This window comes from Podarcis erhardii, assembly GCF_964252035.2.
Source record: "Podarcis erhardii genome assembly, chromosome: 16".
Classification (NCBI taxonomy): Eukaryota; Metazoa; Chordata; class Lepidosauria; order Squamata; family Lacertidae; genus Podarcis; species Podarcis erhardii.
The window spans coordinates 2,980,786-3,008,240 of record NC_138514.1 but is presented as its reverse complement, the minus strand read 5'-3'; the positions used below and the strand labels follow the sequence as shown (position 1 = coordinate 3,008,240).

General features: G+C 42.5%; 1 protein-coding gene across 5 annotated transcripts in view; it reads right to left on the bottom strand.

Annotated features, from left to right (window-relative positions):
* The window catches only part of RHOBTB2 (Rho related BTB domain containing 2), a 61,172-nt gene that overhangs the window by 23,309 nt on the left and 10,408 nt on the right, over positions 1-27,455 (bottom strand). The window contains exons 1-2 of one of the 5 annotated variants that reach the window (XM_081843903.1): positions 18,036-18,149; positions 7,632-7,719 (exon numbers count right to left, since the gene is read on the bottom strand). In XM_081843903.1, the coding sequence (XP_081700029.1) occupies positions 7,632-7,687 (56 nt within the window). In that variant the 5' untranslated portion in view covers positions 7,688-7,719; positions 18,036-18,149. Of the gene's footprint in view, positions 1-1,360; positions 1,639-7,631; positions 7,720-8,675; positions 8,874-15,779; positions 15,942-18,035; positions 18,150-27,455 lie in introns of those variants that run through there. The other 4 variants (XM_081843905.1, XM_081843906.1, XM_081843904.1 and 1 more) reach the window with 4 other exon arrangements.

Below are 27,455 nucleotides of genomic sequence, written 5' to 3'. Positions count from 1 at the left end.
GCTCAGTGGAGAATGAACACTCCACATTCAAGGATTCTGCCTTCAGCTCTTCAGAGACACCAGCTACCCCTCCCATACTATGGCCATTGCAAAGAAGGGTGTGTACTTTCAAACAATTGCAAGTCACATAGTAAGTGGACCAGGGCCAGTATTGTCATCTGAAGCTAATTGCATGCCAAGTTATGCAGATCTGAGATACAATTTCTTTTCAAGCAAGCTGCAGGAGTGACTTTTCTCTCTCTGCCCCTTCTTATGTCTCCTCTGGGCACTGACAAAACAAGGCCACTAAGTTTCTGCCTGCAGTAGCCTTGGGCTCTAGGGATGTCAGACAGAGGAACAACTGGCACATATTATTTCCTTCCCAAATGCAACAGAACCACACAAGATTCAAAAGCAAAATATATGTCTGGTTGGTTCCTTTGCACAAACAAATGGTTGTATTTTGTAAGGCTGGCCTTCTTTTACCAGGGCCTGGCCCAGACAGCTTTATCTCACCCCCAGGGCCTTATACCAGGTCAGATTTCATCAACCCTGATAGTTAACAGCTCTTCAGTGTCTCCTGCAGAGCTCCCTCTCAACCCATCACCTGCTGCCTTTTCACCTGGAGATGCCTGGGAATGGGGGGGGGGGGTGGGTTTGAACCTGGGGCACTCTGCGCTGCCACTCAGCTACGGTCTCTCCCCACAAGTCCACAGAATGTATGTGGGCTAACGAGCACCCTCCCTATACTTCACCTCTAGCAAAAGTCTGGACCAGTCTACTCTGCTCCCCTGCGCCCCGGCCTCAAGCACCCAGGCCAGCTCTTGCAGCACTCTACACCCCCCGAAACAGCTCTGCTGTGCTGGAATCCCCCTCCAGCCCGCCCCACTCGACTACTTCCATCCTGGCGTTGCTTTGCTGCCCTTCCCGCCCCCTCCTCCCCGCAGGATGAGGACAGAGGCGAAAATCTCAAGTCATCACTGGAGCCTGACCAATGGGAGGCGGATCAGCGACCCAGCTCCGTCGCAGCCAAGACCAGCTGCTGCGATCCAGCATCTTGAGATCATGTGATCCCTCATTGTCCTCACTCAAGGCTCGTTTTCCCCCCTCCCTCCCCCCGCCATGCATAACCAAAATAAACTTGTCCCTGCTCTCTTCCTGTTAGGATCAGCGGAGCCGCGGCCCTTCCGAGCCGCTCCAAGGGCCGGCGCTGATGCAAAGGCGCGTCACTTCGCGTCAGCGCTCCGGCAGCATCTCCCTCCCTCCCTCCGCACCTTTGCAGTCCGGGCAGACCAGCCCCGCTCCGCCTGGGGAGGCCTCGGCCTCGGCCCCGCGCTCCCCTTCCCTTCCCCCCCCGCCAGCCCCCGGCTCCCTTTCTCACCGGACTCGTAAGACGGGGATCTCTCTCTCCATAGCAGAAGACACCTGGGCTTCCTCGACGGGGCGGGGCGGGGGGGGTCCCGGAGGGCTGTGGGGGGTTAAGAGTGCCGGCTCCCCAGCCAAGCCCGCCAGCCCCGAGGCCCCCGGCTTCAAGCCCCAAGCTGTTTATTGCCCTGCATTGGGCTGGAATGAAATCTGCAGGCAGCTGAGACGCAGGTTTTAGCTTCCTTCTCCGACAGGGTCACGGGGGAAGGGACGCATAAAAGCTCGCTTGCCAGCCGCATGATTTGGCTTATTTTACTCCTTTCGTAGCAGGTGCTTAATTGTGGCATAAAAAGTTCCTGGCAGCTTTCGCCGCTAGCCTCATTCCGGACTGGCCCCCTGCCTGGTGCAAAACAATAGCACAATTGTGACTTGGGTCAAAACAATTCTCGCTCCATGTTAACCTGCTAGAGGACAACAACAGAGCTGGGGGCTGGCATTTCCCCTCTTTCTTCTCCCAGTAGGAGGCGCCGAGGAGTACAATAAGGAGAGGAGGAGAAAATACTGCTACTGAAGAAAACGGAGTTACAGCTATTCCAGCTCTGCTCTTTTAGCTCCACAAAGCACAGTTTTACACAGGGGTTGGCCAGGCGGGCCTCCATCAAGGGTCCAGGCCTAGCAGGGTGAAATAATTGTCCCTTTCCACACTGATAGATCCTAGATTAAGCCTCTGGTTCTACATGCTCACCCAGTTTAGTCCCCTTTGCCCATGACAGGCAGCAGAAAATGCACATTCTGCACCAAAACAATCCATTTTCTACAACACTTAACTCTGGGTATACCAAACTCAAGAATTTAGAGAACTACCTGAAGGTACCATCTCTGACACTAAGAAGTGGGATTCCCAGCTGACCAAAAACAATCCCTCCCTGAAACCAAACTAGCCCCAAATCATTCTGGCCTGCTCTTGGGCTTGTTGTAGTGGCAGATGTGCAGAAATCAGCAGGAGAAGCTTTTCACAGCAGGGAGATAAACACTGCCATCTGCTAATCTGCACATCACCAGGCTGCAATTTGAAGCACAGCTAGAAAGGGGTGGGTGGAAAGTTGGCATCTCTACTGAGCAAGTCTGCAGCGCTGGCCCAACCATTAGGTAGAGTGAGATGCCTGCCTCAGGCAGCAGATGGTGGGAAGCAGGCAGAATGCTTTGTCCCATGCCCCCTGATCCTCTGTGTCTCCAAAGCTAATCTGCTGCCCTCAAGTGCAGTAGACAACACTGTCCTGTTGCTCAGGTTTTGTACATGGGATTGAGAATTGGTGCCATGTTGTTCTTCACTTCAAGCAGCAAAATGTCTTACCCTGCAGGTGTTGGCCTAGCCAGTAAATAGATGGGAGATTCTTAGGAACATAGTGGTTATCAACATTAATATAGTTCTATTCATATATTACAAAATGTGAATGTGCATGACCTACCGCCATTAATAACATGACTCTTGAGAGCAAGCAAAACGTGAGCTGCACTTTCTGTTTTTACCAGCCAGTGGAATGTTGCCAAAAGGCATTTGCATGTGGGAGATGCCCACACTGTACATGTGGACCCAGTTTGTGTTCTTCTGCCTCTCAAGTTCCTTTGAAAGCCTGGCACAAGCCACACGGCAAGAAGAAAGTGCTGTGCACTTCCTGCTTCTCCACAATCATATAATGTCTGAAGGTAATGAAGGGCAGGGACAGGGCTTTAAACGTAGCAAGTAGAAAGGAATTATGCAATTTCTGTTAAATTACATCATCCTGGCTGCAGAATAATATTGGATCACCATTCCTTGGCAGGGGTTGGGGCTCATGTTTGAAATGTGTAGAAAAAAATCACATTGAAAGAGAAAAAAGGAAGCCAAGGGGTATAAGAGGAGGAACTGGGCTTAGGGTAAACAGGGAAGCAAATGATTCAAAATATATTGTTGCTCTTGGTCTCTCTCAGCCCTGCAGGCAATGATTGAATTTCCAAAACTAAAAGCTCTCTCAGTACGTAACACAGACCTTATTAAACTTGGATTGATTAAATCTGAAAAGTGTGATGCAACCTTCTAAAACATTGTAAGTTCCTATGTAAAGCACATGCGGATGGATTTGGCACAAAATGGAGATATGAATTGAAAGTAGTGGTGTATATAATAATGATGTAATAGACACACTGGCAGCACAACCCTTACCATGTCCACTCAGAACAGACATTGAATTAGCATGCTGGAATAGGATAAGGGAGACTCCGATAGCATGTTGACTTAAGTCCTAGTAATAGGAAATGCTCTCCCAACTGAATCAATGTGTGAGCAAGTCTATGGTGGCTAGCTTCTTCATACTGTATGCAGGACGGTTTCCTTGCTGCAGATACTTGGGCTGTACATTTAGATGTCTTAGGTGGTACGTGTGTGTGGGCTGTACATTTAGATGTCTTAGGTGGTACGTGTGTGTCAGATTGGTGCGCAACACATTAACATTTCTTTTGAACAGTCAGGAATACAGTGTTTGTGTACATGTGATTCACAAGTATATGTACCTAAAAAGGTAAAGGGACCCTTAACCATTAGGTCCAGTCGTGACTGACTCGGGTTGCAGCGCTCATCTCGCTTTATTGGCCAAGGGAACTGGCATAAGGCACCTTCCCATGTTCTGCTGCTTCATAGTCAGTGGCATAGGTGGCATTGTGGGTTAAACCACAGAGCCTAGGGCTTGCTGATCAGAAGGTCAGCGGTTTGAACCCCCACGATGGGGTGAGCTCCCGTTGCTCGGTCCCTGCTCCTACCCACCTAGCAGTTCGAAAGCATGTCAAAGTGCAAGTAGTTAAATAGGTACCACTCTGGCGGGAAGGTAAACGGTGTTTCCGTGTGCTGCTCTGGTTTCGCCAGAAGCGGCTTAGTCATGCTGGCCACAGGACCAGGAAAAAACTGTCTGCGGACAAATGCCTGCTCCCTCGGCCTATAGAGCAAGATGAGCGCCGCAACCCCAGAGTCACCTGCAACTGGACCCAATGGTCAGGGGTACCTTTACCTTTATCGGAAATATATATTTTCTCCCCAAAAGCTGTTTACACAACTTCCAATTGTGTAAATGGTATATCCTCTCATTTGGCCCTATGTAACAGGCACTTATCTACCACCTCTCCAAATTGCTTAAAAACTACAACCCACCCTACAGTTTCTTGGGGGTTCTGAAGAAGCTGGCATTTGGCTGAGCTGAAAGGGAACACACACAAACGTCACCAATGCAGTTTCAGCTCCAAGTCAAAAGCTGGATTTGACCAAAAGCAGGGGCTGAATTCCCCCCCCCCCCGCGCTGCCTTCTGCTTTTATCACAGCTGTAATTAAAATGCAGTTTGTTCTCTGTTTCCATGTATCCCTGATATAAGCCTCTTGATCTTATCCTCAAAGATTCCCCATCTGCCCTGCTTGTTAATCGTCCTTGTTCCAGGCAGATAACTCCAAACTCAAATGCAAGATTCTGTGTTGCTTTGTCCTGAGCACTGCAACAACCACAGATCAAACAGGGAGGTGTGTTGAGGGAGTATGGTGGGGAGGGCAGAATTTCAGGCAATCCTAGAGAGAAAGCTTCTAGAAATTATCTGATTCATCTGTAATGCATTAAGAAATGCATTATTTACCATCCAGTTTGCTGACTTTCCCCAGATTAACAATCACAGTTTCCTAATTGAAGTGCAATCCCAACAAGACAAAGTACTGTGGGCTTGTCTGACCATGGAGCTGGTGGCCCACCTTGTGGTTTCCTATAACTGGTCTTCAGAAGCATTACTGCCTCTGACTATTGAGGCAGAGCATAGCAGTCATAGTTAGCAGCTGTTGGTAGCCTTATTTGCCATTAAAATTTCCAGTTCTTCTCTACAGCCTCCCCAAGTTGGTGGCCGCCTGCCCCCAGTTAAGGCTGTTGTGGCAGCCCCCTTCTGGACCAAGGGAAAGCCTTGCCACAGTTGCACATATGTCTGGTGACAGGGCCGGCCCAAGACATTTTGGAACCTGAGGCAGACCCCAAGAACTGGGAATTGTAGCTCAGGGTGCGTGTGTGTCTCCTGACTTACTTTCAGCACTGTTAATGAACTACTGTTCCCAGGATTCTTTGGGGTGAAGCCATGACTGTTAAAGCAGTATCAGGGTGCTTTAAATGTATGGTATGGTTGTGGCTGGCAGACTGAGGTTGGTGGGGCAGTGCCCTGTTCGCCCTCATGGACTAGTCTCTACTGCGGTATATAAATTCAATTAATAATAATAATACTGCATGTAGCTGTTCCTGTGTTGATAGCATTGATGGAGGCCCTTGGTCTGAAGGAACAGGTGAGAGGCCTTTTCAGCTGCAGCTTCCTGGCTTTGAATTGTTCTGCCTGGGGAGATCTGGATGGTGCCTACGCTTAATGCCATTTTGGTATCTTTTATTCTTCCTAGAGCTTTTTAAACATCAGTCATATCTGATTTTATCTATCCTTTCTTTTCTTTTATTCTCCAACTCCTGTTGCTTTACCATTCTGCTGCTTTAATTTTGTTGTTGCAGGTTCAGATATGTGTTGGGAGCTGCACAGAGAGTTTTTATCAAAGAATTATAGAGTTGGAAGGGACCCTGAGGATCATCTAGTCCAGTCCCCTGCAATGCAGGAATATGCAGCTGTCCCTTATGGAGATCAAACCTGCCACCTCGGTGCTATTAGCACCACACTCTAACTAACTAAGCTATAATGAGATATATAACAAGATACTAGGGTATGCATTTATCAGTCATCTTACTAAGTCCTTCCACCTTCTTTGCTTTGGTGGAATCTACACACATATAAAAACCATTCTGAAAATGCTTTTTAAAAAAGGGTTTTTAAAAATACATTGAATTTTCCATAAGGCTCACCATTGCCATCTAGTGTCACATTGTATATTAAAACTCACTTAATACTTTTTATTTGCCCCTGTATAGCTGAGTCCTTTGCCTCCCAAAATCCCACTGGGTCTGCCCAGCCTCAGTGTTACACATTACCCAGAATTCTTTATGCCAGCACTAGAAATGCGCTCCATTACACTGCTCTGGTGCTTTGGACTAGGCCGGGCAAAACCCCTCAAGGATAGCGTAAAGCAGGCCCAATAAAATGTGTGACTGGTGAGGGGATCAGATCTGAGGAGAATCCTGAGGGTTGGATCAAAAGGCTTAGAGGGCCACATTTAGCCCCTGGATCTGAGGTTCACCATCTTTGCTACACACTCTTAACTAAAATCCTTTGTGGCTTTTTGTGACTCCAGTACACAGTCAACATATTCCAAATCCCTCAATGTCCCTGCTTAACCTCAGCTGTGTGTTTTTGGCACAGCTGCTACAGTATAATACCCAGAAGCCCTTGGATTGTATGCTTGACTTTAAATAGCTACCAATTAAACACTCTAAAGTTGTAATTTTAATTGTTGTTGTAAGGTGCCCTGAGAGGTGCTTTGCACCAGAAGGGCAGGGTATAAAGGTTTTAATACATAAAAGCAAATGTTTTAAACGTTCTACCCACTTTTTCCAGTTCTCTCTGGATGCTTTAGCGCAGAGGCTTGTAGGAAACCTTACAAAGCCCCCATTTAGTCTGGCTGATCTCTTGAGAGCTTGGTGTATTTGCTGCCAGACCCCTGTCAGCATTTGACAGACAACTCTGAGTCAGCTTGGTGAGACTGCAGCTTAAGAACAATCCCCTAGAGGTAAAGTTCACATTCTGCTCACAAAGGGCAAGGGACTGTCTTGGTAGAAAGGAAATCAGTGCACACTTCAAGAGCAGACATTCAGCTCCTTTCACCTTTGAATATATAGGGTGCTTGCTATCTTGACCATGATCTGACCCACCTACATTCCTCCTTCCAAGCTGTAACGTTAACTCAGCACAGTTAAGTTTGCACTACATAAAGCTCTCTGAATACAGCCCTGGAGTTGAAAAGTTCAATTCATCTAGCTGGGAGGAGAGCATTTATACAGGTGCACAGGGTTGCAGTTCTGTGGCACTGAACTTGAAAAGCAAGACACAGTTTCTAAATAATAAGGAAAATGTTCTGGAGCACAGTTTGAGAGTCTAAACATAGGTCATTCACATATGCAGCATATATATGTAGTGTGGGGAAACCCAGCCAAAGGGGCGGGGTATAATAATAAAATAGTAATAACATTATTGTGTTGTTGTTGTTGTTGTTGTTGTTAATAATAATAATAATAATAATAATAATAATAATAATAATAATAATATGGCCAAGATAAATTGAAACCAATCTATGTACTCACAAGGCATTGTTCATCTTGGTCTTCAGTTTGAGGTGGGCTTTGCCTCTGGATTCCATCTCTTCCACTTCCTCCTCCTCTTCTCAACAGTCTGAAAGCAGAAGAAAGATATATGCAGATGAAGTGAGAACTGCTTTGAAGGGGCTTATCTCCCCAACATTTGAGAGATGGCATTTCCTTCTCTATGAAACTGGAGAGTCTCTAAGACATGGTGGTCTGTATCAGCTAATGGTTTGTTTAGCATGACAGAATACTCAAAATGACCTCTTAAACTGAGTTTACTGGATTGTCATCATTCTGGTCCCAGTGTTTGCACTCTGCAGTATTTGAGAAAATAGGTAAAGTTCACACTATGTTTGTGGTTGAAAAACAAAAATTGTATGTGGGAGGCTTCCAAATGTTGGGACGTAGGTTTGTAGCCAGTGCTAGTCCTACTCAGAGGAGATCTTCTGAAATCGGTGGACACAAGTAACTTAAGTCCATGGATTTCAGTCAGTTTACTCTGAGTAGGACTAGCATTGGACACAACTCATAAAAAATGAAGAGTTTTGTCCAGTCCTCAAATCACCTTTATATATCATAATCTATTCTGCAACTTTCTTCCAAAATACTAAATTTTCAGAAATCCAGAATCCAGTGTGCATTGGATGGATCCAGTGTGCATTGGACTTACTAAAGCAGATTGATAGTGGGCCCAGAAAGCAGATTGGGGCCAGTACTAGGTATAAACTCTGTTTGTGCAAAAACAAAGTTTTCTGCACTTTTGGACTGGACTGAAAAAGAAAGCAGCGGTAAACCACATCTTGTTTATAAGTCAGGATGATCAGCTGGACTACTTTGGATAGGGTCATCCTCTGTTGGAAGGGCTGTCCAGTTCAGGACCGGGAAAAGATAATGAACCCTAAGAAGGGGAAGATGCCCCTCTGCAGGAGGGTCTCCAAAGCACACCTAGCAGGCACAAAGGTCACCTGGTAGATAGAAACATTGTAACTGAACTAGAAATATATAATGTAAATGTGCACATATACATATAAATTAGTATCCTACTCTGGTGTTGCCTTCTGCCTTTTTTAGCACTGTTGTTGCTAGGGTGTCTTGACTGACGGCACTCTTAAGCATAACCCAGCTTTTCATACAGTTGAAGCACCTAAAGAGAACCTCTTTTATGTTTAGTTTGTACACAGCTTTCTTTCTGTGCACTCTGTTGTAAAGTAGCACAAGGTGTTTTTTCTTCCACGTCCTCTTCTCTCTATTTAGTTGCCATAGCAACTGTTTCTAAGCCATCCAGAACTAGGCCTGGCAGTCCTGATACCTGATACACACAGACAGCTGTTGGCAGTATCCAAGTTTTCCACTATGGAGATGTTGTTTTTAACTTCTTTGGCTCAGCTCTGAGCAACTCTAGTTTTAAGGATCTCTGATACACAGTTTTCAGCAAATATGATCAGAGTACAAGGAAATAGCAAGTTCAGATTAGAAAGCTGAAATAGCAGCAGTGGAGACCTGATGTACAGCTTTCTCCATGATCTGCTCATTGTCTGTTTGCAGGGAGTTTTAACTTCGTATATGGGAGCATTCAAGGGTGATATGAAGGGAAATAACCCATTTTTGCCACACTCACAAAGTAGCCAGAAAGTATATTCAACTGGAGGGAGGCTTGGAGGTTCCCTTCTAATGAAGTGGGGGTTATATACCACTTGGTTGTAAATAACCCCAAAGATAAGACAATGAAATCAAGAAAATTTTACAAGCCTATATTAAAAGATACAAAAGTTAAAATACTATTACCTCAACTTTCTCAGCATCTGGGTAGGCCTGCCTAAATAATGTTTTAGCAGGTATATTTATACTGTACATTATGTTCCAATAAAAACAAACAAATAAATAAAACAATCCAGTTATTAGGACTGCACATGATCATAGAATGTGACTGGCTGGGTGGAGGATGGTGAAATGAGCTGTTGTGGCTGGCTGGCATGGTTGACTAAAATGCTCAGCAGGAATGCTTCACACTGCAACCTTCTGTGGCAGGATCCAGTTGTGCATACTAGAGCCATTTGAAAATATTGGGCATTCCTATGGCCATTCAGAATGAGCCAATGTCATCTAGTCTAGTACAGGGTCCTGGGGTACAGGTGTTTAAATAAGCGTGGAGGTGACCTCCTACTTTCCCCTCTTTCTAGGACCCAGATACATGGCTGGAACCCCCACAGACTTGCCAAAAGCTCTGTATCAAAACACAAGGGGAGTTATACTATCTCGCAATGCCAGAGTAAGGTAGTGGCTTTGAGCAAGTCTCTTTGGCTTAATTTACCTCATATGGCTAATTTGTTATGACATATTATCCTCATACGTTGTGAGGATAATAAATCATTACTCTGAGTTCTTTGGTTAGTATTCAAATAAGCAGGAGGACGTACACATGTACTGTGCCTTCAAACTGATATATTTGCTAAATAAATCTGAGGTTAAGTAAGATTATAGTCACAGGATTTAAGGTTTTTAACCATAACCAAAGCACCAGCCAAGTGCTGTGTCACATGGCTGGAATAATATGAAGCTCACAGCTCAAATCAGGGGGACAGTGGACCTGGGTGTGACCTGCCGTTTCCAAATGTGTCTGGCAAACACACCTCAGATTCTTTCTGGCACGTCTCAAACAACGCCTGAAACACGGTTTATGTAATGAAGAGGCAGTGCTGTTGTGGTGCACTTTGACCACAACTGTAGGTTGTAACTCAAAAGATTTGCATAAGTTAGAGGAGCTGTATTCTTTTTATTGTATAGGCTAGGCTATCAGGAATGTTTGTTCACTAAGACCAGATCCTGCTTCAATGGCTGTCTGGCTTAACATTTGAAACCAAGGTTATCCATAAATAGCATTTTTAGTTCCAAAATTGCATTTGTATTAGATGTGTGCCTTCAGCAGGAGAAACAAAATAGCAGCAGGGGCATATGAGGAACACAATACTAAATCTCAGGATAAGACTTAAAACCTCAAGCAGGAAAAGCAGAAGTCCCCTCCCCTTATTAAATGGGGGAAGGCGAGGCAGAGCAGGGCAGAGTCTGTGGGGGCACGTTGTCTGCGCCAAGTCCCCTGCCTTCAGCAGTTGGGGGTGGGGCTTGCTGCCCGTCTCAATTTGCGGGTAATGTTAATTCACCTCAGTTCCATTTTAAAAACCATAGGTTAAAAGTTGACGTTGAATTGACATAAATGAATGGTGGTTAAGAGTGCCTAGGTAGGACTGGAGAAACCCAGATTCAGACATGAAGCTGATTCAAACCCCACTTGGTCACAAAGCTTACAGAGTGACCTCGCACCTGTCAACAGAGAGACAGAAGCTGCATGGCAGAGCATATGCTTTCCATTATAATAATAATAATAATAATAATAATAATAATAATAATTTATTATTTATACCCCGCCCATCTGGCTGGGCCTCCCCAGCCACTCTGGGCGGCTTCCAAAAGAATATTAAAATACTATGATACATCAAACATTAAAAGCATCCCTAAACAGGGCTGCCTTCAGATGTCTTCTAAAAGTCTGGTAGTTGTTGTTCTCTTTGACATCTGGTGGGAGGGCATTCCACAGGGAGGGCGCCACTACCGAGAAGGCCCTCTGCCTGGTTCCCTGTAACTTGGCTTCTCACAGTGAGGGAACCACCAGAAGGCCCTCGGTGCTGGACCTCAGTGTCCGGGTAGAACGATGGGGGTGGAGACGCTCCTTCAGGTATACTGGACCGAGGCCGTTTAGGGCTTTAAAGGTCAGCACCAACACTTTGAATTGTGCTCGGAAACGTACTGGGAGCCAATGTAGGTCTTTCAAGACCGGTGTTATATGGTCTCGGCGGCCGCTCCCTGTCACCAGTCTGGCTGCTGCGTTCTGGATTAGTTGTAGTTTCCGGGTCACCTTCAAAGGTAGCCCCACGTAGAGTGCATTGCAGTAGTCCAAGCGGGAGATAACCAGAGCATGCACCACTCTGGCGAGGCAGTCCACAGGCAGATAGGGTCTCAGCCTGCGTACCAGATGGAGCTGGTACACAGCTGCCCTGGACACGGATTTAACCTGTGCCTCCATGGACAGCTGTGAGTCCAAAATGACTCCCAGGCTGCGCACCTGGTCCTTCAGGGGCACAGGTACCCCATTCAGGACCAGGGAGTCCTCCACACCTGCCCGCCTCCTGTCCCCCAGAAACAGTACTTCTGTCTTGTCAGGATTCAATCTCAATCTGTTAGCCGCCATCCATCCTCCAACCGCCAACCGCCATTAAGAAGGTCCCATCTCTAGGTAGGGCTGGTAGAAAAGGCTCCTGCCCCAAACCACTGGAAACTGCTGCTGCTAGTCTGTGTAAACTAGGGGCGGCCCTCCAGCTATTGTTGGATTGCCAACTCTTGTCACCCCTAGTGGTCAAAGATGAAAGGAGATGTCATCCAGAAACATCTGGAGGACCACAGGTTCCTTACTCCGGGTGTAAACAGGACTGAGCTGTTTACACTTGGCATAAGGCAGCATCCTGTTCCTCAGGTGAACTACTTCACAGGATAAAATCTGAGAAATAACCATTTATGTTGCCAAGCACCTTGGAGGAAAGGGGTGAAAGAGATACCTATGTGACAAACAAACAGTGCTCAGCTGTAACAATCGAGCAGGAACTCTATGAAATCATCTAAATAGCAGATTCCAGTGAACAAACAAGGCAGTGGGGGCTTGGACACAGTGCACTCAGTGGGCCCACCTGCTGTTGCTACAATCCATTCAATTGGTGGATATGCATTAATTTTATTACATTTGTATCCCATGCTTCCTCCAAGAAGCTCTAGGGTCTTACATGGTTCTCCCCCTACTCTTTCTGTCACCACAACCACCCTGTGAGGTAGGCTAGGCCAAGAGAAAGTGATTGCCCAATGTCACCCAGAGAAATTGCTGGCCTCTGATTCACATGCCAGAGCTCCCTTCAGCTTTGAAGAAGGATGGGATCCTTATGAAATAATGCTAATGACTGTGCTGTACCCAGACATAAGTGTGCTCCGCTTTCTGAGCATGTACGCAGGCAAGGCAAGGAAGGAGTCCAGGGAGAGAGGTGCAGCTGTTGGCATGAAACATTTAAAGGTTTGACTCCCCACTGAACTGTAGCTTCATACAGTATTCACAGCCTCATACAGTATTAAGAGCTGCCAGTGCCATATGAAAAACTGTGGGGGAAAATGTTCTATTTGGACATGGTTTTGCTTTTAATAGCATATCCCATAATTTCTCTCCAACCTCCTGCTGCTCCCTCCCTCTGTTTTTTTAATCACCAAGAAAAGTTGCATAAAAATAAGATAATATTACCAGTGATATTTCACACTTTTCTTTTTCAAGTGCTTTGCAATGCATTAATTTTCACCATGCATTCATAAGACAGCTAAGTGTTATCAATGCCCTCATTTCCCCCTTCTTTTCTTAACCCCCCCCCAACAGTGGAAAACTGCAGTGCAGAGAAGCAAAAGGCTTGTGTTTTAAAACATGTGGCTTGACTTTTAAGAGATTCATTGAATCTAATTTATTTATGGTTACATTTACATCTTGCTTTTCATCTTAGGAGTTCAAGGTTGCACATTTGGTTTCTCCCTGTCTTCCTGTTTTATCCTCACAAAAACCCATAGTTTGACCAAGTGGCTGGTGTGCCTTCTCAGTTTGTAGCCCACATGGCAATTCCTGATGGACAACTTTAAGCCCCCTTCCCCCACCTCCGCTCTGCCTTCTGATTATTATCTTTAAACCAGACTTGGAGGAGACAGTCCAACTCTACAGTACTTGAAAGATAAAGAACAATAAGAAGGGAGAGCAGGTGGAAGGGTGGGCTTGACGTTAGCACTTGGACAGCACAGAGGATTTCTGCAAACAGAGAACTGTCCTATGCAAAGTAGGACACATGGTCTCCCTACCTCTGGTATAAGCAAACTTCATAACTGTTGGGGGCTTATGCATGTCACAAGTAGAACCTTGCCAGTGTTTCTTGCTGCTGGTAAGTGAACCTCAAAAGAACTGAGCACTGGTGGCTTGGAGAACAGAGGGCAGGGTATAAAATGATACAGTTTTGAGAGAGATGATTAGAGAATAGAGATGGAAAGAACCCAAGGCTACATTTGATGAGGCAAGAGCTCTGCCTGTACTTCCATGGGAGGAGGGAGGATAAGGCCCCCAAGTACAGTGTACTGTATCCAAAACACCCCATTACTTTAGATCACAAAACTTAGGATCTATCCATCAGACTTGAAGCTGAATTTACACAGTAATAGAAATTCCTTTGTAGTGTTGGAGAAAAGAGTGGATCCCATGAGCTGGCATTATTCGGAATAGAGATAGATATTTAGCATCTACAACATCAACCCAGAATGAAACGCAGTAAGCAAACTAATCAAAGCATTTATAAGGAACATTTTCGGGCAACAATGAACAGGGAAGAAAAGAAGACGCAGAGTCCACAGAAGCTGTACTAGGTAGAGCTGCCTCTTGTGCAATGATTGCTGACTGTCCACGTCCATCTTGGTTTGCACCATCTCTTACTTGTTTTTACTTTAATTTCCCTGTCAAAACTCTGTTGAAAACCGAGTTGCTACTATACACACAAAACAGATATGGGACTTTGGAGAGAAAGATGGAAACATGGGTTTTGTGATCTTGAAAAGATATGTGTTACAGTCACAAAAAATGCACAGAAGCTTCTCTCCCATCAGAAAGACACCCCAGAGACAATCACATTGCTCCCACATACACTCCTACTTCCCTATCTATCTCATGGAACAAAACTTCACATTCGCAGATGATTTATAGAGGGTATTTAACACCAATTAAGTTAGCCAAAATGTACAAAACTAATTCAAGTATGTGTTGGGAGTGCAAAATGACATTTTTTTCATATGTGATGGACTTGCAAAAAAGGTAAGGGCTATTGGAAAATGATATATAATGATATTAACAAGATGTTTAAGTTGATGATTCCCAAGAAACGTAAGGCAAGTGTTAGGGACTCAGAAAGGATTAGCAAGCTTTCCTTGGTGGGTTTTACATGTTGCTACAAAAGAAGGGCAAAGTGAACATCATTCTTCATACTGATGGCTGAAGGTCCAGCAGACAACTAAAGGTCACAAGGTAGCTTGGAAGGGGCAGAACAATCTTGTTCCATTAAGTTTAGCTTGAATATTAACCCCCAACATATTATAATTAACGGTGCTCTACAGCATTAATTAGATGACTAATGCCCATTTGCTGACTCCTGCTTAGGGGAAACTTTCACTCCCTTTTCCCCAGACCTCCTGAAATACAAAACAAAGATAGACCACAAGAGATGTTACACTGTCATAGAGCAAAGAAGAGAAATTGATAACAATCAGAAGGAATGCTATTATGTAACTTGGGTATGAGCCATCAAATTAAATAGATATATGCCCATTAGTTTTGATCAGAGAAAGGTCAAGCCCCAGATGTAAGAGCTCATGGGGCTGGCCTTAAATATCTTGGCAGACAAGATGAAAATGTGAGAGTCCTGGCTGAAGCAGCATAAACAGTATACAATGCTTGCAAAACAATTTCATTGTCACCACCATATCTGCTTCACTGTCACATGAAATGTGCTGCCTCCTGCAAACTGTTGCCCTACACCAAACTTTCCCAACCTGATACCCTCCAGATGTTTTGGACATCAGCTCCCATCTGCCCCAGTCAGCAAGGCTACTGGTCAGGGGCAATGAGAGCTGTGGTTTAACAACTGGATGGCAGGATGGCACCTGGTTGAGAGAGGCTGTCTCACACAATCACCTGCTGTCATATAATACTAAAACTGCCCCATGCACAGAAAAATCCATTATCCTCTTTGCAGCCAGCAGCCCAACCATGTGACGAGTGGGGAGGAATTGCCAAAGGTTGAGAAGCTCTTGCTTTACACCACCTCTCACCTCCAAGGCATGGGGAGTTTCACCACCACAGTTCTGTCACTGGAAAATGCTCCATTACACCCTGATGGGTCTTACTTTTGCTATAAAGAAAAGCATTCTGTCTCAGCTTGCCATAATTCTTAGAATTCCCATTTGCAGAACACCAGCAGAAAAGGGGAAAACCTTAGGAGATGAGCTGTGAGAAAAGATGGGACTGACCCAGATGGTTACCTCTACACAAATTCTGCAAGCGATGAACTTGTTGCCTTACACCCAGGGTAGCGTGAGTCTCTCTTCTTGATCTGTCACACTGCATTGAAGCTCCAGTGAATGCTAACTGGTGAGCACACAGGTAAGCTCCATTTTATAAGCAACTGCCCATGTGATCTGAACAAATGTCCCAAGGTTGAGAGCTTTTTCTTTTCTTTTCAGTAGGAGAGAGAGAGAGAGAGAGAGAGAGAGAGAGAGAGAGAGAGAGAGCTGGGAACTAAAACCTGTTGAACCACAATCAAGGTTTCAGCTCAGGAGAAAGGAATTTTCCACTAACAGGAATACACCTCTGTGTTTAAAAACTGCCTGGTCCTTTGAACAGGAGATCACAGCCAGGGCAGGAGGATGGATAAAAGAAAAGAATACAGAACAAGGCTCTGTGGATGCCATTTGAGTGCATGAGAGCACAGAGAAAGTGCAGGGTGTAGATTGCAGCTTCCAGAGAATTTCAGCTTTTTTAAAAAAAAGGAAGAAAGGAAAACATAGTGCTCAAGGATGCACTGATAATGTTTTAAGGGTGGTGGGCCAAAGCCTCAGAAGAGAAAGCAGGGAAGGGAGCTAATTAAAATTTCCTATGGGTGGAGGCAAGGCTTCATGGGGGCATACAGAGTTCCTTCCCCATGGATAGCCAAATCAGAATAAGGCTGCAATCTTGAACTTTCTTGGGAGTAAATCTGATTAATGCCAAGAAGGTTTACTTCTGAGTTTATGTATTTTATGCAAAACAAGAGAAACTCAGGCCAGAATCCTATACATTCTTACCTGGAAGTAAGTCCCATTGAACACAGTGGAGCTTGTATTCTGTGTAGAAATGCATAGGATTGCACTGACAAGTTCCTTTCCACTATTTCAAGGGGGACCTCAAGGCATATCTGTTTCCCCATAACTTTCCCTCAGCATTTTGCTAAGAATGTAAGTGGTTCTCTTATTTAGTTGCTTTTCTCGTGCCTTTTCCTTCCTGGTCCTTGGGTGTCTGTTTATTTAAACTGTAAGCCTGTGGGCAGGATCTTGTCACTTGCTAATTTTATGATATATACTGTTTGGGTCCTTGTTTTTTTTAGGTGTTTCTCTCATAGGGATTTAGGATACAATCCTATCTATTTGCCTCATGCAACAAGAGGACTTGGGGAAGGGGCTATCTGTCATAGGTATGTGGAACTTTTGGTCCTCCAAATGTTGCTGAACTACCACTCCTGTCAGCACCAGCAAGAATGGCCAATGGCCAGGGCTGATGGGAGTTGTAGTTCAGCATCATTTGCAGGGCCATGGCTGGGTCTATATGGGCACCTTCAAGAGGACCTAGAAGCTAATCAGTAAAGCTGACACGGAACAGAGTGTGCCTCTACCAGATGTTCATTCAGAACTGGCCCATACACCTTCACTCCATGGTGGCTCCCCTTGACTACATACACAGCCCAACAAGACAACAGCAAGAACCCGCCAACAGTGTAAGAATCGATATGGCTAACTTGACCTAACAACCCCTCCCCCTCACACATACAAACAGCACCCAATGCAGTCAACTGAAGTCAACCAACCATGCCCGGCCCACCAAGTTTTCTCACCGACAACAAAAACTAATAAATGAATAGAAAGAGAACCTACCCATGTGACACTGACCCCAAATCCTTGTACATACACTGTGTAGAAAAATGAGAGTATACTGCCCCCCTATCTCTCTCCCCACCTCTCTTCTCCCCCAGCCTCTTATACTGTACTGTCTATAAGATTAGCAGCTCACATTGAATATAACTGATCTGTAGAAAGGACTGAAACCAGAGATGTTGAATGTACTTATGTAACCCAATAAAATCTTTGATAAAAACATTTTTTTTTAAAGACAAGGAACTGGCCCATGTGAACAATGCATCATTAGTATCATTATCCACTTCCAATCTTGGCACTAAAAGAAGACCTAAGGCTCCAAATAAATATGCAGCATATACTGTATTTCCAGCAAACATTACAGAGTAGGACAATAAAGAGGGAACAATCCTGCAAGACCCCACATTGCTTTTTAATCTTTAGTGTCCAGTTATGTAGACTACATATCACACTACTAGTCTCTCAAATGTAATAATTGGTACAAAACAACTTTCCTAAAGAATCTATGTTACATCAGGAAACAAGAAAAATTGGGAGCAGCATTCTATACAGAACACAGCAGGAAATAGTCTCCCTTGATAGTCTCCAAAAAGCCAAGAGTCTTCTACTTACAAAAGGGTGTCTCCCAAGCAACCTCAGTGGGCTTGTAGTCTTTGAATCCTTGAGTGCCAAGTCTTCTTCACAACAATCCCTCCTGTCAGTTGTGTATCCCTGGCAAGTCACAGAATCACAAATGCACACCTTGCCTCTGGTTCTTGTTTTATAGTCATGCAAACAGGTACTTAGGATAAGAAAGAATGCAATTAAGTCCTGGGAAAGAGGGGGAGGAGGCAGTAGTGGCAAAGGAAAGACGGCTGAGTAATTGTAAACCTCAAAGGTGAGCATCCCACAGAGTATGGCTAAGTGTCTGGGAACATGTTAGAGATGAAGGTGATTCAATGGGAACCAAAAGATGTAGAGTCAGCAAAGGATGGCCAAGGACCAGGTTGTTTAAACGGGGTGGATGGACTGCAAATGGTATAACGCTAATGAATTATTGGTATGTTGCCACTAAGGGAGGGGGCGGGAATCCATAAAAAATCTCCATTTAAATGGAAATGACAATGTGCATACAAAGCTTAAGTGCACTCAAGCTATGGAGATCAGGCCAGCATATGCATTCATTTTTGTATGTTGCTTACTGCAGGTGCATGCATTAGCTAACTCTTTAATTTATACACTGCTGGGCCTTGGGGCATCTCTGCATCCACAGCTGTTGTCATTGATCTTTAGCGACCTTACTAGGTATACAGAAGACTGTGCTATTTGTTCAGATGCAGGTGGCAAAAGTTATAGAGGCATATGTTCAGAACTGTAATTGCAAATATTCCACCAGGAAATGGGGCAGTGCCAAACCTCCCAGCCTGGTTCAGAGAAATCAGGAATAGCAAAGTAGTTTATACAGGACCAAGGGACCAAGGGCAAAGATTTTCTCCTTACATGGCAACACTTGCTTGGATCACAATTAAATCCAGAAAAAGCCAGTCTTTGAGTATCAAGCCTTCAGGCGATGTAAAATTTCTGGCATATTAATGCATTCTTCCACCCTGCCTGACCTTTCATCTGCAAACCCCTAATATTGCACTGCCCATTTGGAGAGAGACTTCTACAACAACCTGCCTGCCTTCTAAAGCCATGCTATTTATTACATGTTTACTCTGCCCTTCGTCAAGGAGTTCAGAACAGTTCCTCCTTCCCTTTCCCCATTTTATCACCACAACAACCTTGTCTGGTGGGTTGGCTGAGCAGTACTCACTGGCCCAGTCTTCATAGCAGAATTGATATTTGGACCTGGGATTCCACAGCCTTTGTCCAATGCTCTTATCAACTATGCCACACTAACACTTTGTGCATTCAGTCTACTCTTAGCCTTCAGATTGGCATCTGTGCAGCCAATGAACTCACAATTTGATCTCCACCATCTCCGTGCCAGCCTATCTACGTATCTCTAACTGCTGAGGTGGAGGGCAGGCAAAAGTGTATCTCGTTTGTATGCTGCAAATGCCAGTAGCTGCTGGTGAAATTGCTCTTCTTCTTTAGTAAGGTGAACGAAATGCCATTTCAGATGTTCCCTTTTTTGGAACAAGAGATTGGCAAGCCAAAGTCAAATAAGTACAGAAAATGCCTGTTTTGCCAGTGTAGTTCTTGTTTGATCCACGTAGATTTTATTGTCTGTGATCGCACATACTTTTTAAAATACAAGACTTGATACTGCTGCATCTGGTCCCTAATTAGTTCCTCAATTAACTAGTGCATTTCTGTTCTGTTTACAAAGTACAGCTCTTGAAGAATGGTAAACAAGGGCTTCTTTCTCTAATAGCAGCACTGGTATAGTGTGCTTCCAAGGTTCTGAGAACTCCCATCCCCCTTAAAATTAAATTATATAATAATATTTTTGATCAAGCAACTGGCACTCCCCAACAATCACAAACATGTTTTTTAAATAAACAAATGCTTATTAGCATAGTGTTTGTAAGTGTTCAAAGCACTTCACATGCATCATCTAATTTTATTCCTTACAAAAACTCTGTAAGGTGGGTCAGTATTATTATTAGTAGGAGTATTGCAGTTGGAGGGACTGAATCCGAGACAGGCAAAGGCAAGATTTGTACTGGATACTTCCTTATTTGTAGCTCAGCATCTTAGCCATTATGCTACACCAATTTTTGATAATGTACCTTGTTTTGCAGTAGAACAATACCTTTATCAAAACTGACTAAAATGCAACAAGCAAGCAAGCTTTCAAGTTTGTACAAACTCTTAATTGGACTGGAGGTTAAGCAAAATATTTGAAAAGGTGTAAAGCAGAGTGTGGGAGATCTGTGTTGCTGAGGCAAATAGAAAAACAAATGGAAAAACAGCCTTACAATGTATTAAGATATATTTTGCACAGATTTGCAGTTGTGTCCTATGCATGGTTACTCAGAAAAAAGTAGCACTGTGTTCAGTGGAGCTTGTTCCCAGAAAAGTGGGCATAGGATTACAGCCTTTCTCAGGTTAGGTCATGGCTGGTGCAGTCAAAGTTACAGAGACCAAGCAACATTAGTCGCTCTTCTTTTGAAAATATAAATGTCACCCACAGATACTTTCAAATGTAGAGCAGCTACTGTTTCTTTCTGCCAATAGCCTTTGGTGCAGCTTGAGAGCTTTTCGCAAGGAGCAAGGCCTAATCGTGCTTGTAACGCCTCCTCCAGGCCACATTATTCTTTGACCCAGGTCCCTCCCTCTTCTAGTGATTTTGCCAGGCAAGAATGTGTCTCTGAAGTGTAGGAATGCCTCTTGCTTGGATGGAGGTGGGTGGATGTGTCCATAGAAACCTGGTTTGTATGTGGCTGGAATGTAGCTTAAGGTGCAAAGGTGAGAATCATATCCTTTCATCTGCACACGTTTGCCTTTGATCCTACCTGTCACTGCCATGCAGCCCCCCCCCATAAGGTCATGTATGAAGGAATGTGGCCCATGGGCTGACAAAGCTTTTCCACACCTGTTCTAGTTGGTCCTCCCAATGTTGCTATCCTTCTTTTTCTTAGTTCCTGTCTGCAGCGTCTTCTAGAAGCCTCTCCCTCTCTGCTGCCCCTACCCATTGTTTTACATGGACATCCTTTCATCTCCAGTTTGTTACAAAATACACTCAACCCTGTGTAATTCCCCCACCACTTAGAGCTAAGGTTGTGTGAAAATAAGTATACAAAACAGTAGTGGGATTACAGTGGTACCTCGGGTTAAGTACTTAATTTGTTCTGGAGGTCCGTTCTTAACCTGAAACTGTTCTTAACCTGAAGCACCACTTTAGCTAATGGGACCTCCCGCTTCCACCGTGCCGCCGGAGTACGATTTCTGTTCTCATCCTCAAGCAAAGTTCTTAACCCTAGGTAATATTTCTGGGTTAGCAGAGTCTTTAACCTGAAGCGTATGTAACCTGAAGTGTATGTAACCCGAGGTACCACTGTATTTAATTTTCACCAGTGTAGGGACCTTAGTTCCTTTAATGCCTCAGGAAACACATTTGTTTGTGTCCGTTTGGGGAATTTAGTGATATTGTGCGGCTAGTACTGATGAGCTAGTAGCGCAAAGACAACACTGTTTCACAATGATAGTGTGGGAGTTGATGGACTAGTTTTTGTGTGTGTGGGCAGTCATGGTCCTTTGAGGTTCCTGCCCATCCTCCCCAAGTCTTTCTTAATTGCATAAACACTTTCTTGCATCCCATGCGTTGTGCAGCTTGTTGTTGATCATTAAGGGCACAAAAGGTATCAGGACGTGACTTCTCAGGCGGAGGCAACAGCTGAGATAGTAGCATATTAGAAAGATGTTGGATGGCCACTCTTCAATGTTCAAGAAAGTATTAAGGCCCTGAAATTTCTTCAAATATTACTGGTGCTTACTCAGCCAAACAGTAATGCACCAATTGCACTGACCACTGGTGTGCTTCTATAATAATTTTTTATTCATTTTCCAAACATTTTTATACAATCAACTCATATTAACTCTCACATTCATCAATTTTTGACTTCCCTCAGTTTCTCTGCAAATCTTTCGTTAAAATTTCTATTGTTAACGCATTTCTGAACTTATTATTGCCTTTAACCATTCCTCTTCTTTTCTCCTACTTTCTTTTTTACAGTATTTCTTAATTTTTCACAGAGACTCTTCAAAACCAACAAGCGTTGTCTGTGCATCACATATGCTTTTCAGATAATCTGTAAATTTTCCCCAGTCCTCGATAAACTTTTGGTCTTTCTGATATCGAATCTTCCCAGTCAATTTATCCAGTTCCGCATATTCAGTCAGTTTCATTCTCCATTCTTCCACAGTTGGAATTTCTTCCTGCTTCCATCTTTGCGCCAAAAGTATTCTTGCAGCTGTTACAGCGTATTGGAAAAGTTTACAATCTTTTCTATTAATTTCATTACCTACCAATCCTAGTAAGAAGGCTTCTGGTTTTCTAACAAATGTATATCTCAACATCTTTTTCAATTCCTTATATATCATTTCCCAGAAGCCTTTCACCTTTTTGCATTCCCACCACATATGATAGAAAGTTCCTTCTTTTTCTTTACATTTCCAACACTTGTTACATGTTTTATACATTTTAGCTAACTTAACTGGCGTTATGTACCATCTATATACCATTTTCATTACATTTTCCTTCAACGCGGTACACGCCGTAAATTTTAACCTTTCATTCCATAATTTCGTCCAATCATCATATTGTATATTATAACCAAAGTCTCTAGCCCAATGTATCATTACTGATTTCACCTCTTCATCTTTTGTATGCCATTCCAACAACATTCTATACATTTTAGACAAATTTTTATACTCATTATTCAATACCTCTATTTGAAATTTTGATTCTTTTCCTTCATATCCACACATTTTACAATCTTTTTTAAACATTTCACTAATCTGGTAGTAGTGCAACCAATCATAAACAAATTCTTTCACCTCTTCATAAGTCTTCATTTTCCATTCCCCCCCCTCTCACTATCAATTCTCCATAAGTTATCCACCTCCCCCTCATGTTTATCTTTTTCACACTCATCACTTCCAATGGTGAAAGCCAATGGGGGAGTTTTGGTTCCAACAAATTTTTATACCTCTCCCACACATCTATCAATGATCTTCGGAAGATGTGGTTTTCAAAGCCTTTATGAATTTTTTTCTTTGCATACCACAGATATGCATGCGACCCGAATCTATTATCAAATCCTTCTAAATCTAACAACTCTCCATTAATTTAATCCATTCATTTAACCAACAGAGGCATGATGCTTCATAATATAGTTTCAAGTCTGGCAGGGCGAAGCCACCTCTTTCTCTTGCATCTGTTAATAACTTAAACTGAATCCTTGGCTTCTTGCCCTGCCAGATGTATCTTGAAACTATTTTTGCCATTCTTTGAAAATTGATGCCCCTTTAATTATCGGAAGTGATTGGAATAGAAATAACATCCTTGGCAGCACACTCATCTTTATCGTAGATATCCTTCCCCCAAAAGATAGCTTCAATCTTCCCCACACCTCCAGATCCCTTTTTATCCCATTCCAAGCAGGTACATAATTATTTTGAAACAAATCGATATTCTTGGGGGTTAACCATACTCCTAAATATTTCACTTTGTTCACCACTTCCAGCCCTGTACTTTGTTGCATTTCCTCTATTAATTCTTGGTCCATTTTTTTCGCAATAATTTTTGTCTTTCTTTTGTTTAAATAAAAACCTGCAACTTGACCAAATTGTTCTATTTCTTCTAGGATTCTTTTAACACTTCCCGCTGGCTCTTCTACCATCATTACAAGATCGTCCGCAAATGCTTTGACTTTATACTCATTTTTCCCTACAGACACCCCTTTTATTTCTTCATTTTTTCTTATTGATTTTAGCAAAACCTCCAGCATTATGAATAATAATGGTGATAATGGGCATCCTTGTCTTGTACCCTTTGTTATTTTGATGTCTTCCGTTGTATAATTGTTTACTATCAACTTCGCTTTTTGCTCTGTATATATTGCCTTTATTCCATTAAAAAATTCCGTACCTACGTCCATATGTTCCAAATTTTTTAACATAAAGTTCCATTATATATTGTCAAAGGCCTTTTCCGCATCCACAAAGATTAACATGGCTTGTTTCTCATTCCTGGCATTCAGATATTCTATTATATTTCTTATATTTCTTATATTATCTTTCATCTGTCTGCCAGGAAGGAAACCCGCCTGATCCTTATGTATAAGATCTTGCAGTACTTTTTTCATTCTCTTTGCTAATATACTTGCAAAGATTTTGTAGTCAGTGTTCAACAGCGAAATAGGCCTATAATTTTTAACTTGCGTTAAGTCCGATTCTTGTTTTGGGATAAGTGTAATAAAGGCTTCTTTCCAAGTTTCTGGTATTTCTCTATTCTTCAAGATATTGTTTACAACTTCTTTCAGTGGTACAAGTAGGGTGCTTCTCATTTCCTTATAGTATCTAGCTGTGAATCCATCTGGTCCTGGGGCTTTCCCCTTTTTCAATTCGTTTATCGTCTCTTTAATTTCTTCAATTTCAATTGGGGCATTCAAGTTATCTTTTTTCTCCGTCGGGATCTTCTGCACTTCTTTTTCCTTTAAGAATCTTTCTATCTTCCTCATATTATTCTTTTCTTTGGTTTTATACAGTTGTCTATAAAAGTCCAGGAATCCTTTTCTAATTTCTTTCGGGTCTTTTATTTCCGTACCTTCAATGATGATTTTGTTTACTGTATTCTGCTCTTTTCTTTATCTGCCACGCCAGCCATTTTCCTAATTTATTCGCGAATTCAAAATTTATTTGTTTCATTCTTTTTATATTCCCTTCTACTTCCTTATTTATTATCATTGCAAACTGTGTTTGTAAGGTCTTTATGTTTTGTCTTATCTTTTCGTTATTTGGTTTTTTAATCAATTTTTGTTCATTCTCCATTATTTGTCTCAATAATTCCTTTTTGTTCTTTTCCCTATTTTTATTTTTCAGGGCATTTTGTTGAATGAAAAAGCCCCTCATCACAGCTTTGCTGGCGTCCCAGACCATACTCATTTTTGTTCCCTTATTACAGTTATTTACAAAATATTCCGACAGGTTCTTTTGAGCATTTTCTACTACTTTCTGATCATCTAGAACAGTGTTTCCCAACCTTGGGCCTCCAGCTGTTTTTGGACTACAACTCCCATCATCCCTAGCTAGCAAGACCAGTGGTCAGGGATGATGGGAATTGTAGTTCAAAAACAGCTGGAGGCCCAAGGTTGGGAAACACTGATCTAGAAGATAGTCTATTCTCCATCTAAACGTTCTTTCTTCAAAACCTTTTAGTTCAAATTTTATTGCACTATGGTCCAAAATCACTCTTGGTTGAATTTCAATTTTCGAGATTCTTGGAGTTAATTCATTTGAGACCCACACCTGGTCTATTCTTGACATGGATTGGTTTGGTTCTGAATAAAACGTGAATTGTTTCTCCAGTGGGTGTCTAAGTCTCCAAATGTCAATCAAATTACAATTCTTAGTCATTGAGAAAAAAGTCTTAGGTAATTTCCCATCTTTGCTCACCCCTGTTCTCAGTCTGTCCATTTCCATTGACACCACTCCATTCAGGTCTCCAATTATTATAATTTTCTGATCCATATATTCGAACAGTCTTTCTTCTAAATTTTTATAAAATTCCGTCTTGTTTCCATTTGGTGCATAGATCCCAACAATTATTATTTTTTCTCCTTGCCACTTAATTTGAACTGCTATAACTCTGCCTTCTTCATCTTTAAAAATTTGTTGAGCTTCAATTTTTTTTCTGATGTACAAAACTACTCCTCTTTTTTTACTCCTATCCGAAGATATAAATTCATTTCCCAGTCTTTTATTAATTAAATTTTTTTTATGTCTTCTTGCCATGTGAGTTTCTTGTAGACAAATGATATCCAAATTTTTCTTTTTAAAATGTTGTTCGACTTTGTTTCAGGTTTTTTTATCGTTAATCCCATTAATATTCCATGTCCATAACTTTAGCTCGGTTTTCGCCATTTTGAATTCTTTATTACAAATTTTATAATTCGTCTACCTCTTCTTCTTCTTCTTCTTCTTCTTCTTCTTCTTCTTCTTCTTCTTTCTCTTCTTCTTCCCTCTTTCTTTCTTCCTCTAATTCATCTGGGTCCACTCCTCCTGCCGCCTCCATTCCTGGCTCCACTTGTCTTGTTTCTTCCTCATCACTTCGCAGCTCTTTATATTTTCTTAAAATTTTTCCTATTTCTTCCGGGCTCGTAAGTCTATGTCTTTTACTTTTGTAAATAAAAGAGATTCCTTCTGGGTATTCCCATCTGAATTCTATATTATTCTTCCTTAAAATCTGAACTGTTGGTTTATATGGGTCTCTCCGTTTAAGTAACCTGATCGGGATGTCTTTAAAAATGATTATGTAGTTCCCTTCAATGTTCAACCTGTTCCCTCTATTTTTCTGGAGTATCAAATTTCTCATCTCTCTGTCCTTAAAGGTAATCAGGCAGTCCCCTGGAAATTTTCTTGCCTTAGCCTATCTTATCTTCATTTGAAAAGCACTTTGCCACCTCATCAACATTCATCTCCATCCATTGTGCAATCTCTTTTATTAACTTCTCTTTAATATTTTCTCCTTGCACCTCTGGAACCATCCTCAATCTTAAATTCACTTCTCTCTGCCTGAGTTCGTTTATAGAAATCGCATCTCAGACTTCATCTTGTGTTTTATTAATTTCCGACATTCCCGTCCTTATTTTTTCTTCCTCCTCCTTCACTTCCGTCATTTCCAATCTTGTCTTTTTCAACACCTCTTCAAAATTCTGTGTCCTCTTACTCACATCCTTCAATTGCCCTTTCAGTTCATTAACTGTAACATCAATTTTTTTGTCCATTTGGCCCATTCTCTTATCCATTTGCTCTAATTTTGCTTCTATATTTTTTTCACTCTGCTTAATATTGGAATTGATCTCTGCAAACATTTTCAAAATCTCTCCTTTAAAGTCCGCTTCTTGTTTTGATCCTCTCCTCTCTACCGGTGTTCCTCCCTCCCCCCCTTCTTTTGTGTACGAGACATTGTAATTAATTTCCGAACACCTGATATGATATACAGTCAAAGACAATCAGTATATATACGGTCAATAACAATCAGTATTCAATCTTAATATAAATCATTAAATCACTTCTTTTCCAAAAAAAAAGGCGTCGAAAAAAAGTAAGAATTTTTACCCTTCCCAATTGTCATGCACTTAAACCAAAATATTACTCAATTTATGTATATCAGTTTTTCCAAAATAGTTTTCACAAATATATACTTATAGGGGGGAACACCAATAAATTTTTAAAATTCACACTTTTGAAAGATCAATCTCCCACTGCATAAAAGAAATTAACTTCCTTTCTTCTTTCTTCTTGCCACCACTTAGGCTATATCCATACCATCTTCTTATTGTGGAAATGCCCTCCGAATAATGCTGCTGTACTATCTAA